Below are 16,754 nucleotides of genomic sequence, written 5' to 3'. Positions count from 1 at the left end.
GGGATGTTTTGATAAATAAGGGTGCCAATCAGGGTTTCTATCCCAGGCGGCGTGACGGCTTTCGACGGCCCTGTGCAGTTTTATTAAAAACGGCAATATTTATTAAAAAATCTTTTATAAATGTATTTTTAAAATGTTTTTAAAAGTCTTGTCTTCTATGAAATACTCTACTAAATGCTAATTTTCTAATTTTATTGTTTCTAAAGTATGAACACAATCACTCATATGTACACAAATATATATGTATATAATAGCTTACTAGTTATGTTAGAATATTTAACAGTGGGTATTTAGACCAAAACATTTGAGATATCAGTTATATTTTATAAAATAATTAATGAACCATGTCAAATAATCAGTGATGCGTTTAGCACGAATATGTTTTTAAATAAAACAAAGTTTGTTTTGCTAAATCTAGAAATCTTGACAAGATCAGAGTGCAACTATCTTGTTTATCAGATATGATTAGGAGCAACTTATAATGTATCTATGCATCATTATATTCTCCTTTAGAGGGCTGAGGAGAAGGGCTGCTCTAATCACAACGGGATGAAATATTGGCACAAAGTAAGGACTCTTAAAATTTTTTAAAATTTGTAAATAATCTAAATGCAAAAAATCTTTAACAAGCTCAAATGGCTAAAACAAACTATAAAACTATATATTATTCTTTTTAAGAATGGCAATACTTTATTGATCAAGTCTTATTTCAATATACTTTCTTTTACATTCTACATAAAGAAAGTAGCAGCATGGTGCAACAGTAATAAATTTGCACGGTAAAACGGATTTATTACCGAGCCGTAGCAGTTGCATTTGCATTAATTGCACCTTAATGAAATCTTTTAAATGTTTACCAAATCAAGCGTATTAAAATCTGCATAATTATGCAGAATAAATCGTTGAATGTTGAAACTGCCTTTGAAAGTAACTATATTCATTGGCCTCGATCGATTTTAAGGGCGGTTACTGGGACATTTTGGTTTGATCACTGAAGGATTTAGCAAATTTTATCCAGCAAATTTAAGCAGCAACTCTGGACGGTACGTCTAGTTTATGTAATTTGTTTTAGCCTTGTTTCAATCATGTGTAATGAAATTAGTGCGGATCGCGTTTAACGTAAAACAATTAAAAAAAAAATTAACTTTAATCACTGGTAGTTCAATTAAATTTATTCGTGGCTCAGACTAAGGCTCAGGCTAAACACGTATTAAAATTAACTTGTATACTTTAGTCGAACTTGCAAGCCTGTATATGTTTTCTTAAAACATAATATCCTCAGATTTCAGAAACTTCTTGTTTTTTTACTCTCACCCTATATATTGCCTTAAATAACTTTTTATATAAGCCTATTATAGAAGTCTATTTTCTATATTCATAACATATGTAATATATAAATATATAATAAGTTATATATAACATATATTATAAACACACACACACACACAAACATACACACACATAAACACACACACACACACACAGACACACACACACACACACACACACACACACACACACACACACATATATATATATATATATATATATATATATATATATATATATATATATATATATATATATATATATATATATATATATATATATATACATATATTTGTGTGTGTGCTTATAATATATGTTATAGATAATTTATTATATATACGAAGCATCTGGTTAGCTTTTAATCCTTCATTATTTATTTGATCAGATCACTTAAGTTTATTGTTGAAATAAACTCTATTGACTTTTCAATATCGACGTTTTCAAAATTAATAACAGTGTTTGATAAGTTAAGCATACCAAAAGAATAGTCTAAAACATTAAAACTACCATAAAAGCTCATTACTTTGCATTTATTTATATAAAATTCTATGCCCCAAAGTTTAGACCAATGTAGAAAGACATCTATATCTTTTTGGACTTGTTCTAGACCAGATATTGCAATTTATTGAGTGTCATCAGCAAACAACTAACAGAAATTAGATAAAAACTCAGGCATGTTGTAAATAAAATTTAAAAATAAAAGTGAACCAATAACCGAGCCTTGAGGAACTCTACTCAGTACTTCTATCCAATCAGAAGAGGGTTCACCAAGAATAACACGTTGTTTTCTATTGTTTAAAAAATCTTTTATCCAATAAAGGATCATGTCACAGAAACCGTATCCCTTTATTTTCAGGAGAAGAATAGTGTGTGAGAAACAATCAAATGCTTTAGTGAAGTCTAAAAGAATTATTAGTGCAAGCAGCAATCATTAAGAGCTTTGGTAATATTTTCTATTATTTCTAAAAGATTATTCGTGCACGAACAATTTTGAACAAATCCATTTTGATGACAGGGTAATAAGATGTGGATGTACAAACGGCCTGCCATAAAGTCGCGAAGTAACTTTTTCATAACCTTACAAACGACAGAAGTTAGTGAAATAGACCGATAGTTTTCTGGATTACTACGGCAACCTTTCTTGTTATTGGGTTAGACATTTAACCAACCTTTCTTGTGATTGGGTAAGTGTTCAAGTACTTAATACTGGTAAGCTTAGGTTACTGTGATGAGAGAGAACTATTTGATAAAATGAAGATTGAAACATTGTGCAATCGATTTTTTTATCAACTAATTGATTGCCATTTAATTCAAAAAGAGAACGAATTATACTTTTACAAGATTTTGGATTGGGTTTACAATTTGAGATAATGGAATGCTCATATTTAGTGGCAGCAGTTGTAACTTGTTTTTTGACTTGTTTTGAATTTATTTATTATTAAGAGCGCGTAAAGTATCTTTATGTTTAGATGAAGCGCATTGGAGTTTCTTAAATAGACGAAAATTTTTATTTGCTAGCTTCTTTAATTTAGGATTAAACCATATAGGATTGCATTTTTTGTTACAAAATATAGTGGTACATTTAAGTATAAAAACGTCGCGCAGTTTATTGTATTCTAAACGAAAAAGTTTGAAACATTCGTCAGCTGACTTGCCATAAAATAAATTAATCTAATCAACAGCATCAAGACATTAACTAATTTCATCGTAATTTTCGTTGCGGTAATGGTACATGATACTATAGAAGCTAATGGTGTTTTTATTCTGAACTCCCAAGAAGGGTATTTTGTAGGTGGTTATTTTGTGTGCAATTGAAACTTGTTGATGAAAATAAATTTAGTAAAAAATAGTAAAAAAAAAAAATATCTTATAAACTTGTTGCTCTCACGTTATAGGCTGGGGGAGAGGGGGACTAAGGGTTTAGGGCTTTATTTGTTCCCAGGCTACGGTCATCTCAATATTTTGCAAATGTTTCTTATTTGACATAATATATAAACTTATAAATATTTGGAGTGTGTTCCATTTGATTGATCTTATTTAATTCAGATTTGCTAGTAATTGTTTAAGAAATTTTGTAAAATTAAAGTTTATATAACTTTTTTAATTTTATATAAGCAAAGTTTTGAAATTTTTATTTTAACTTTATAGATTTAAAGTTTGATTTAATTTTTTCCATGGTTGCCAAGAAACTGATTAAAATAAAAGTTTCTTTAAACTATTTCCTTAAGCATTACTAAGTTATACAATACGGTTGACTGCACAACGGCTTAAATTGCTAAGTAAGTTAAATTAAAAAATAACACAATTGTTATGCATTGGCAAAATAATATTTTTTTAAATAAAAATAAAATAATTCCCCCAGTGACTGGGCGAATTATTTTATTTTAGAGTACTTTCCTCTAATTTTCAGACCTATGTTTTTATACTGATTCAGAATAATATAAAAACATAGGTCTGAAAACTAGAGGAAAGTACTCTAACTTGATGTTGAAGTATAAAAACCTAACATAAACTAAAAACACTAATATTCTACCATCTTTTTCAACTCGGTTGTGATTAAATTCCTTTACAATAACAACTTTAGAAAAGCCTGGTTTCTATTGACATTTTAAAGCGAAGCGCATTTCTTATTGACCTCTGACCCTACCCTAACACTGACCCAAACAGGGTTGTCGTGAGCCGTCATGCCGCCTGGGATAGCAACCCTGATTGGCGCCCTTATTTATCAAAATTTCTTTATATTGTAGACGAAGGACCACTTTTTTTATTTATCTTTTATTTTTAGATACTTTCTTTTTATTTGGCGCCCCTTGGATATCTGCCGCCCGGGACAATATGTCCCTTTCGCTCTCTCCTCTCGGCGGCACTGGACCCAAACCATGTACATTTAATTGCGTCAATCTCTGTTTGTTAGTCGATGTATGTACATTTATTTGCACCAATCTCTATTTGCCAGTCGATGTATGTACATCTTAAAATGTGAATTAGGTTCAAATATGTTTGAATTTTGTTGACAATAAAAACTGGGTCGCGTAGCTAAAAAAAATAACTTCTTAATTTTTGAAAACTGTTGAAATGTTTTTAAAAAAAATAAATAAGAATATTGAAAAAGAATATTAGCGTTTTTAATGCGGTTTTTTATACTTTAAAATCAAATTAGAGCATTTTCTCAAGTTTACAGACCTATGCTTTCATATGATTTTAAATCAGTATAATGTATTCTATCATAATCAATCATAAAAACGGTGGAAGTGGGGAAGGAGAGGGGAAAGAGAATTGAGTTGCGTCGTAAAGGGTTAAAAATAGCAATCAAAAATTAGTAAAATCCAGTGCTGAATTTCATATAATTTTTACCAAATCAACAAAAGCAAATGCAACTACAATAATAAAATTAAATCAAAGAATAATATAAATAATATTATAAGTTTCTTAAAAAGCTTGAACTAAAAACTAAAATGTTGAGACAAATTTTTCACATTGTTTTTACTTTTAGTAAAAGTATTTTTTTTTGTATTTCTAATAATTCAACACCCCATTTAAAGTAATTTAAATGGGGTGTTTAAAAATGACTTATCAAATTTTTGATTACTTCAACACTGTGTTTCACCATCAGTAGGTTCATCAGGAAGATTCTTCCTGATGAACCTACTGATGGTGAAACACAGTGTTAAAGTAATCAAAAATTAGATAAGTGTTTTTACTAATTTATATATATATATATATATATATATATATATATATATATATATATATATATATATACATATATATATATATATATATATATATATATATATATATATATATATATATATATATATATATATATATATATATATATATATATATATATATATATATATATATATATATATATATATACTGGTGTTAATTTTTGGTTGCGTAAACCACCTTTAGTTTATTTAAAATGTTTTTTTCTAATAATAAATTTTTCTAATAATATTTTTCTAATACTGCGAACTGGAAAAATATGAAACTTTTTGTGAACTGAAAATATAAATTTAAACTTAAGGACCATAAATATTTGATTAATGTAAGTATTTAGCAAGTTAAAAGACTTGAACACATTTATATTTAGCTTATAATTGCGAATGCGTCAAAAAAAGTCTTGAACAATCTAGCACTTTTACTACTGCACCTCAATTATTAAATAATGAGATGTATTGTTAAAATGTCAAGTATTACCTAATCAATTAACTATAAAACTATCGAGTTTGCAAAGTCATAAAACACCAGTTTGCAACTTCCAATTTGATTTTCGTTTATTACTTCTATTATCAAGTAGAATTTCAAAAAAATTTGACAAACACTTAAATTAAAACAAAATTGAAACAAAATTGCTTAAAATTACTTTTAGCAACAATGTTTAACATATTTTCGAATAGTTGGTGTAAATAATCAATTTTTCGTATACCGCTCACTTGTTTCAATTATAATTTTACAAATTAACTTATTTACCAAGCAGCCAGTATAGTTTAACCTAGTTGTAAATGGGTTTGCTGGTTAGTTTAGATATGGTTGGCGTAACACACTTGTAACACTGTCTACTAGATAAAAATGAACGCTGAAGGTTATCATTAATAATATTACACCAATTAGATGAAATAAATTTTGAATAAGTAAAATTTAAACTACTTTTTTATTTAAAAATCTGAACACTTTTTTTGATAGTTCTGCTTGCTTCTCTTTTACTTTTCTGTGGTTTGCTTTACTAAGCTTTGCGTTTCTAACCCAGCGGGCACGGTATGTTTTTTAAACGTTCTTTGGACGTTTTTAAAAGGTTTAAACTTAATAAAAACGTCCAAAAAACGTCCCGTGCCCACTGGGAATCTAGCTTTCTACACTTATTTTTCTGTTTTAAAACTTGTTAATTTCTTAAGCACGATTCACTGTCCAAATAGTAACATATGAGTTGAGTCAACACAAGCTCTGTTGTACTCTGTTGAACGTAAATTTTTTTTTTTTTTTTTAAACTAATTAAAGGACAATTTGCTTGCTTGAATAAAGTAAGTAAGAAGTATGATGTTGAAGAATAATTTAACTAATAAAGATACATACTAAAAAAATTATAAATTTAAATTTATCTGAATTTATAATGTAGTATTGCATAAACGTTTTTTTTAAATATTCATTTATTTATAAATATTCGTTCATTTATACAAAAGCGATTTTAGATTGTTGTTTTACAAAGTTAAGTTAATTTAGTTAAAAATTTTATATAAAATTTATGTAAAATGCTGTCCGGCTGTCAAAGAAGAAAAAAAAATTGTTTTCAAGACCAATTTTTTCGTCCTTGACTGCATTCCACGTTTTAACTCTTTGTTCTAGTTCGCAAAATTCGTTACCGGTTATTTGGATACCGACATTATTTTAATGATCAGCACCATTAATAACAATATAATATATATAAATCTAAAAGAAATGTGGAAAAACAAAAATAAATTAAATTTTTAATAATCCGGAAATGAAACTCAGATTAAATTTTTCAAAACTTACGGCAAGTACCAACTTGTTTATCTGAAAAATACGATTTATAAAAAATTGAAAAGGAAAGATCATTACATCAAACGATCAACTACTCAAAAAAATTTACTATTAAACAAAGGAGACCATTTTCAACATGATTTCTTTTTTGTTTCTATAAGTTAAGGCGTTAATAAACAATTTCATTTGGTTCTGTGACCGTCTATGATTTACGCCCGCAAAGCATAAAATAGGTCAGTTCCTCTCATAAAGAATAATTCAAACTAACTTTACACAACATTTTTTAATTTCATATCTCATCTAATATCTAGTTTAAAATCTAATTTATTTTAATATATTTGTTAATTATAAAATTACTTTTCAAGGGTTGAGTTTTTAAAACAATCAAAATAATTAAATTGCCATTTATATATTTTTCTTATTTTTAATTTATCTTAATTTTATATTTGAGGATAACCTAAATATTGAACGCTTTATTAATAGACAAGGAATAATTGTTATATTTTAAGAATATAAACTGTTTATGAAAAACCCATTTTTCTTTTCAATTCGGTTTGTAATAGTGACAGTTAAATGGCTGTTACTATTATAAAGCGGTATTGGAATAGAGACAGCCATTTAACTGGGGAAGCATAAGCTGAGAAACTACTCTTTGATAATTGGGCGATGTTATGCAGAAAGCTACCTGCCCACTTATACGTGGTTTTAAGATAAATTACAAATTTATTTTAATTGTTTTAAAGTTCTGCAGTAGTAATAAAATCCTAAATATAGTTGTTCCTCAATGATTTATTATTATTATTATTATTATTATTATTATATTTATTATTATAAATATTTATTAAATCATTAATTATTGAGAAACAACTTAATTAAGGATTCCTATGAGGAAAATAAATTTCTACCTAATTTATCTAAATTTATCCTAATTTATCTTAAAACCAATTATGAGTAGCTTTCTGCATAACGTGGAACAATTGAGGCTCAAAATAAAAATATAAACAGTCTGTTTCACCTTCATCAGGACCTTCAGTAAGCTTCCTGATAAATCTGATTAAGTTGAAACAGACTGAAAAAGAAATTTAGATAAGTGTTTTTAATAATCTTTATATATATATACATATATATATATATATAAATATATATATATATATATATATATATATATATATATATATATATATATATATATATATATATATATATATATATATATATATATATATATATATATGTATATAAACTTTGCATTAGAATATCTAAAATATTTATAATATATAAAATTAGGTAAAATAATAAAGAAAAAAATGATAATAAAAAATAATAAGAAAGCATAATAAAGAAAAAATATTTAATTTAAAAAAATATTCATAATAATAAAATTAACAAAATAATGTAATGAAATGAAAAAAATAAAAAAAGTAATCGCAAAAAACACGCATTTTCAAGTCAAACATGTTTAAAATCAGGCATTAAACAACATTTTTTTCACATATTTTACAGAACAAACCAATGCGCAAAGCATTTGACGTGGCATAAGGTGGTCAAAGGATAACATTAACAAAATTTGGGAACAAGAAAGATTCAATTTGACTACTGTTTTAGAATTTTTTTTTGCTTTTCCTTAAATCACAGAACAATATTTTAGTTTCTACAATCAACCTTAGTTTCACATTTCCAGAGCTTTCAATTAAGGTATGTACGTTACAAAAAGTATTATCCTTTGCTGCATTTTAACCCGCAAAAGATCATCGAAAGTTACTGCGCCTTTCAAAGGCGCAGCAAATTTTATGTACGGAAAGTGTGTTTTAAAGCATGCCTAAGATAACCGGTAAAAAAAATAAAATTATCTTGAATATCTATTTAACATTAGGCAGTATTTTACGAATTTTTTATTTTTTTTTTTTTTTTTTGTGTGACCTTTTATTTAATTAGTTATTCACTAGAATTCGTGAGTTCACAAGATTTATTAGAAGTAAATTCAGGGTTTTGTTCGTTAAATGTTTATACTTTTAATGAAAGTGAAATTATTTGTTTCCAATTATAATAATTAAAACTGTAATTTAAACAAGAAATATATTTTTGATATATTATATTTCTTGAATAATTTAGTCATCTTCTAGACTAACAAATAAAATACTTTACCATATTGGAAACACAAGTCATTGGTATGATGTCATGTTTATAGAAAATTTGGCAAATAATATCGCTAAAGAGGTATTACTACGAATAATCGAATTTATAGATATTTATATTAAGATAATTATATTATCATTTGTTTTCACCAAATTAAGTCATTGTGTTTTTTAGCGGAGGTTCTTTCTGCAAATAATTTGATTTTTAAATATGCCTTAAACATAAATATTATAATGAAAAATTTATGTCTTTGATTTTATTGTTGTTTTGATTTTCTCATTTTTGTAGCGATTTCAATCAAATTAAATTTTTTAATTAATTTATGAAAACTATTAGTTAGTTGTATTGCTAGAATGTAATATCTTAATAGTATCGATAATATTCTTGGTATATTTGCTAGTATTGTCGATATAATTTAATTTTTACACAACAATCTACAACAAACAACAACAAAGATTTTACAACTTTTAATAATACATTTGCTTAAATCGTAATCATTCGAGTAAAATTACAAGTTATAGCTAAAGGAAAACTTCATACAATCAGTAGGGCAACAAATTGTTATCAAAGGATAGCTTAAACTATTTAAAACCACACAAGTTTACAAATAAAAGTATCATTCCGTAAAACAGTATTTAAACACTGCAACTCTTAAAAATAGACAATTTCAAAATTGTTATAGCTTGAAGGATTGAATCCTCCCCCCTCCCCATCGTTGTATTTGATTGACAGGTAGAACATTGACCTTCATCATTTTTACTTTAATTTATTTCGTAGAAATTTATTTATCTTATGAAACAAATGTAACACTTTATACTGCTAAGTTAGCGTTCGAATTAAAATGAATGCAAAGTGTATTGTAATCAGGACTTATTTCCTAATACACTAGAGCTGCGTGGTTTGAATGATGAATGAAGAAAAAATTAATTTTATTTTTTACTTTATTTACTAATAGTTTTAATTAAATTATATTTATGCAGCATTTATTTAATTTTAGATTATTATATAAACCTTCTGTTTTTATTCTCCTTTAGCGATGCCATTTCAAGATACCAAATTTTCTGTCAACGGTAAGAAGTTTACGTCACGTTTACTTTTGTGTCATCATTATCATAATAAAGTTATATGAAGTTAAAAAATTAGAAAATTAAATTCATTTGGCTTTACATTTCATTAACATTTATCTTTTTTCACCAATTTTTTTTTTATTATTTTTTTGTTTTACTGATAATCTCTATATAAACCACAGCTACGAAAAAATTGACTCAACTTAAGGAGGTTTTAGTTAATTATATATATATATATATATATATATATATATATATATATATATATATATATATATATATATATATATATATATATATAAATATATATATATATATATATATATATATATATATATATATATATATTGAAGTTATTTTTACATATAGAGTACTCATTAATCTATATTTTAACATATTTTAAATTATTCTTCCTCGATCGAGACTACAAATATTTGACTTATCGCCCCTCATCAACTTTTGCATAGTGCTATTGGGAACTTTTCAAATATTTCTCCATTTATTGATCTGTTTAGACTCTGTATTGACTTTACTTTCTGTCTTAGTCAACTTAAACTTACAAATGGTCCAAATATTTGCTACAGGACGTATTTGTGGACAATTATACCTTTAGATAAAATTTCGACGTCATTTTTTTGGTATCAATTCATTGTTGTTTTATAGTGACAACTCGCCAGCATAGTGACAACTCGCTAAATCAGACCAAAACCTTACTGGAACATTATGAGATTTTATAAAAGTTAGAAAACGCTTTTCCAGACACTCCTTCTTGTAGAGTTTGGTATTTATCAACATTGAGGTTACAAATGGCTTGCTTATTCCGCCACAGCTACAAATTACTTGCCCAATCAAACTATTCCTACCAAACATATTCATTCTGCGTACAAGTGTTTGTCTAAAGTCTAATATGACATAAGTTTTATCAACAAGAATTAGACAACCATTGAACTTTGTCGGAATGTTGTCGTACAGTTCTCTCCCTTGCATTTTAATAGATTTTGCTGCTTTTCGTTAGGGTTTGGATATTTTATCTTGCAATAAGAGTGAATACCATAAAATTGCTTGACTTTTTCCACAAAAGAAAGAGATGTATTGTATGTTGTATTGTATTGTATGTTGCTCTTTCGTATTCAGAAAGTCTGCAAGTATGAAAAAATTTTTTTGAGTCTAACTTTTTGTTTTCAAAACCACTTTTTCTTCCAGATCCATACATGCAATTAATGAATTGCAATTTTCAAGAACCCGAAAAAACAGTTAACTAAATTTAGCTAGTTTAAAAGTTGTTCTAGATGATGATCCAGTAGTTTCTAAGTAAATGCGCAAAACTCTTTTGCAAATAACTAGTTCTTTTGATATCATTTATAATAATAACATTCAGGAAAACGTTAATTTTTTTGCGAAAAGGTATGACTAAGCTTTGTTTGTATTTAAAAACTTTACTTTTTTGTGTCATTTTTTGTTAGTTTAAAACTCTAAAAGTTGAGTCAATATTTTAGTAGCTATATTTTATATTATTTGTTATGCATATAACTATGTTTCTAATAACTTAGATCCTGGCGGAGTGAATCAGTTGGGTGGAGTGTTTGTCAATGGTCGACCTCTACCTGATTACATGAGACATCGTATAATAGAACTGGCGCAATGCGGAGTAAGACCTTCAGAGATTTCTAGACAATTGTTAGTTTCTCATGGCTGTGTAAGCAAAATTCTTGGACGTTATTATGAAACAGGATCAGTAAGACCTGGAGCTATTGGAGGAAGCAAGCCAAAAGTTGCAACGCCAAAAGTGGTATGTCGAATTGTCAAATTAAAAGAGGAAAACCCTTGCATGTTCGCTTGGGAAATTCGTAATTCATTGTTAGCAGAAGGAATATGTGATAACGGCAATGTTCCTAGCGTAAGTTCTATTAATAGAATACTGCGCAATCACGCTGCAGAAAAAGAAACTAAAGAAGCAAAATACAAGCAAGAAGAACTTTCAAAAAACAATAGCTTTGGAATGATGAACGGATTTACTTTTGGAAATTTCGGACCTTTTAATGGTCTTAATGCTATAACATCAAACCAGCCAGATCAAAATAATTACGGACAATTTCCATTTGCTTTTAACACTGGTTTTCCGATGTTAAGTAATCCTATGCAACAGCAGCAACAACAGTTAATAAATTTACCGGTAAACCAACTCTCCCCAGATAGAAAATATAAAACCAATAACGAAGCTTTACAGCACATGGCTAATCAGCATTTTCATGAACAAGCCATGCAAAACAGACTTTGTAACGACTTACCACCCCCACTCGAAGAAACTTCTATGCATTCCCATCATGCTATGCAATCAAACGATATATCGCCTAATTCTAATATTATTAACGGAGATATGAAAGATGATAACTATCACGAAGGTAGAGGCATTTGCGTTATTTTAATTTACTATTTAGAATTTATTTAAAGATAGATTATTTGTGGATATGTAGTGGCGTAGCCACGACAAGAAAGTATTATTAGATAAGACCCTCCTTTCACGGGTTAATTATGTAATATAATGCAGGTTTACCGTCAGATTTTCATCATTTACGTTCATTTTTTTTTTTTTTTTTTTTTTTTTTTTTGCGTTTAATAACAATACATCTTTTGTTATCAAGATTAATAAAGTCACCGATGTTATTTGTACTTGTACTAAAAATACACTTCTTAACTGCCCTCTCTGCAGGGCCATCCAAAAGAAATCATCAAGGAGGAAGGGGGGTTAAGTATCTGTTTTTTGCCGAGTAAGGCCTAGAAAATATTTTTTGCCAATTCAAATCTAAAAAAAAGAATAGACTTACGTTTTGTTAAAACGTTGACTAACATTTGGCGACTGCCAACTATAGATCCAATTTTGCCTACTCCAGTGTCCAAATTTGCCGACTAATAAATTTCCTTAGTGGGTTAATCCCGCCTACGCCTCTCATACTCGGAACGCCTCTGGCTCTTTATCAAAAAACTAGAATTAATTATAATAACCAAAATTTTAAAAGCTAAAAAAATCTTATATTCTAAACCTGAAACAAGTAAGTAGAGCCCGATTTGCAATCTGCTTCCTACTCCTTTTTCAGCATATTTTCTCGTTTCTACGCCACTGCAAGTTGCAAAAAAACAAAAAAACAAAGAGTTAAAAACAAGTTTATAGTAGCAAAAAGGTTTGGTATCTATTGTTGTTTTTTTGTCAATCATAAGGTAGATATAAAATATTTTTTTTTTTATCTGATCTTTTCACAACGAATCTTTTGTAATGTGAAATTTTTTATTTTACAAAATCTCTTGAATCAAAGTAATTATTTATTTTAATTATTATACAAAATAAAATTTAAATAAATTTGAATAACATTGATCAACTTTTTGTAAGTAAATGTACAAATAAATGTAAAAATGTTGTTTGTAAATGTATACATATAATGAGAGTTTAAAGTAGAATAGTGTAAATAAAAAACAAAAAATAAATTTAAATGATAATCAAAAACATCTCCTTAGCGTATTTAAACTTGTATAAAATAAAGGACCCTCATCTCTTCTTATAAAAATTTTAAATTAAAAAAATAATACATTATGAGTGTCTCTTTTGAGGATTTTCTTATTAGTTTTGTATATATTTATAAATTCCAGATGATCGGCTGGTAAAACTTGGTTTATCTCACGATAATTCAGATTCGCACCATCATCATATAAACGACGTTGATATTCACCATGATTTATCATCACATAACCATGATCTGTTAGATAATAGAGGGCTAAAACGACACATCGAAGAATCAGTTATGAGAGGCGAAATCGGAAAAGAAGAAAACAATAACATAAAATCGGAAGTTAGGCAACTATCAAGAAATCGAACAGACTCATTAAGTCCGGATATGAAGAGAGTAAAAAGATACAGTGAAAGCCCCTTAAACGAAGTATGTTTTACAATGTTTTAATTTCTTATTAACTTATTATTTCTTATTAATTATTATTTACAATGTTTTAATTTCTTATTAATAAATAAAAATTGATATGTATAAAAGTAATATTATAAAAATTTAAAATTATTTATATGTTTATGTTCGAACAAAGGGAATACAATATCTATAAAATGAACTTATCTTTATTATTTTATTGGTATCCTCATTTACTTCGCCCATTGATTAGGTAATTCTTTTGTAAAATAATCTTATATTTTAGCAATGGATAAACCAACAGAAAATCTCACCCACGTGGTATAAATATAACGTCTTTCCAAACTCAAACAATATAGCAACTGCAAATAGTATGGCTGCAGCTCTAAATCAAATAAATGGGGCAATAAACTCGTTTCAAAATATCGCTCAATACTCCAATGGTTCAAACACATTAAATGGTCTTAATTTAAACGCTTATACATCCGGATTAAATAACGTGAACTCGCTAGCTACTTTAAATGCCATGAACTCCATGGTAAACGGCAATAATACTATGAACACTTTATCTGGCTTGCAAAATCTCAATGGCCAAGGTGTATCTTGTTTTACTCCAACTTTTGAAAGCGATAGAAACATATCGCAGAATAGCCTTAATGGATTAGGAAACAATACAGATTTCAATTGGTCTAATAACTTTATTGGGGTTTTGTCAGACGGTACACCATTTCAACAAGCTGTTAGTCTTACTCCAAACGGGACTAACAGCTTAGCCAACTCATCATCGTTCGGATTAAATATGACATTTCCTTCGGTTAACAAAAACGTAATGCAAGGACCACAATCTCCAACAAACTCAGTGTTTGCCGCAACTTTATCGTCACTGCAAGGACAGCAAAATTTGTTTAATTTTCACACTCAACTTCACAACGGGATGCAAACAGTACAGTATCAACGTCCAGATCAACTTGCCATGAAATTGATGGGACAGTCAATGGCTGCCCTGAGGGGTGGCCATGTCTCACATGGAAATTAAATAAAACGAAGTTGTCTTTTTTTGAGTAAAATCCTTTCCCTGTAAATTAAATTTCGTATAATTTTTTTATCAATGATTTTAAACTGATTTAGGTCATTTTTGTTAAACCAAGTTTTATTTTTGGAATGTTGTATAGTATTAGTCATGTTTATTTAGTAATAATGTTCCGTGGAAAATAAGTTTATTAATTTGCTACATATTTTTTATAAATATATTAAATAAAATTTAAAAAAAATAATAATATTTTTAACATGAAAAAAATCCAAATTTTTTTTTTGATCAAAATTTTTTTTTAACGTTTCCAAGTTTTATTAAAATTTATCAAATCATTGATATAAATGGTAGTTGAATTAAATAATTTCCAAGTAAGTAAGTACTCAAACTTAAGTAAGACACTTATTTCCTATGAGTTTTTGCCGATTTATATGTCACGCATTATGAAACGTCACTTTTACCGCGCTAATGATGCTTACATTTTTATAATTTTTTTTTCATTGAAATTATTAACTTAATTTAAAAAAGTGTTTAGAAACTGTATCGATAAAATATTTTCCCAATTCTTCGTTTTCGAGGAAGTTGTAAACAAAACTGAGTTTAAAGAAATTACGGAAAAACCAATCCTTCATCCATCCCTACTTATCTCCACATTAGGCAATTATCATCTACTAGGGTTTTAATGTTATCTGACTCTTATCGCCGCAATTTTTACCAAAAAATTATAATTTGACGTAAGTCATTGCAATATACCCACCAATAATTCTATCTTTATGATGATTTGAAAACCTGCATGTCATCCCACTTCTTACCTCTATTAAAAAGGTGACAACACTACTAAAAATACATTTAATCTAAAATTAGTTTTACATTAAACATGTCTTACAAATACCATTAGCCTCATATTAAAACTTAATGTTTATGAAATAAATAAATATATATATATATACATATATATATATATATATATCAGGGTGGTCCAAATCGGTGGTACATATTATATGAAATGCAGACCTAAATGTGTTTTATATAATAAAATAATACTGGAATTAAAAAACTTTTTTGTTATACTTTTTTATCTTTAATGTTTTATTATAAAATGATAACTATTTTTTAAACTTTTATAAAATTTCGCTTCTTTTGAGACCCAACATGATATATTTTTGAATAACTTTTTTTCTTGATAGTATTAGGGGCCCGTCTGATGTTTAAGAGACTTTAGCTTCCCCTAAAAAATTTTTAACTCCAGTACTTTTTTACAGAGTAGTTCTATTGTTTGAAATTTGCTCTAAGCTATCTCAAACAACAACAAAAATATGCATCCTCCCCTTCATTCGATCTGTAGTTATCGATACATTGTAAAAATATCAGAATTGTTTGTTGTTAGAAATAAAAAATGTTCGTTCCATCCAGTTTCACTTTCAGTTACAGATGTTCTATACTAAAAAAAAACAAAAAAAAACTCGAAAATAGAAGCAAATGAATTAATTGGCATCGATCTTAAGTTGATAGTAGCCTACCATCATAAGCATAAAAATAGAGAGCTGATCTCAAAAATTGTTTCTGCAATAGTTTTGAACAGAGATGTGTTGTCAATGCTGTTATAAATGTTTGTTAGAAAGCTTTAAAGAATTTATTATCAATGGATCCAGTCTCAAAGATAAGATATTGACGCTCTATAACAATATAATACAAGCAATTGCATTTTCTCAAACAATTCAACTGAAAATCAACAAACAAACAATTGAACCAAAAATCCAATGATTTCCAGTTCCTTAA

General features: G+C 27.5%; 1 protein-coding gene across 3 annotated transcripts; it reads left to right on the top strand.

Moving 5' to 3' along the window:
- Positions 1 to 398: 398 nt before the first annotated feature.
- On the top strand, positions 399 to 15,157 carry LOC100192230 (uncharacterized protein MAL13P1.336). Of its 3 annotated transcripts, XM_065796134.1 has the most exons (6): positions 932 to 1,043; positions 8,947 to 9,051; positions 10,005 to 10,040; positions 11,588 to 12,439; positions 13,680 to 13,966; positions 14,232 to 15,157. In XM_065796134.1, exons 3-6 carry the CDS (start codon positions 10,007 to 10,009, stop codon positions 14,979 to 14,981), a joined length of 1,923 nt encoding a protein of 640 aa, XP_065652206.1. In that variant the 5' UTR covers positions 932 to 1,043; positions 8,947 to 9,051; positions 10,005 to 10,006; the 3' UTR covers positions 14,982 to 15,157. The 3 variants fall into 3 exon arrangements, with proteins under 3 accessions (XP_065652208.1, XP_065652207.1, XP_065652206.1); XM_065796136.1 differs by lacking the exons at positions 932 to 1,043; positions 8,947 to 9,051 and adding an exon at positions 399 to 567; XM_065796135.1 differs by lacking the exon at positions 8,947 to 9,051 and having other exon boundaries at positions 918 to 1,043.
- The last annotated feature ends 1,597 nt before the right edge of the window (positions 15,158 to 16,754 follow it).

Source organism: Hydra vulgaris, chromosome 04 (assembly GCF_038396675.1).
Source record: "Hydra vulgaris chromosome 04, alternate assembly HydraT2T_AEP".
Lineage (NCBI taxonomy): Eukaryota > Metazoa > Cnidaria > Hydrozoa > Anthoathecata > Hydridae > Hydra > Hydra vulgaris.
Note: the sequence above shows the minus strand (reverse complement) of the source record. Positions and strands in the feature narration are given on the sequence as shown.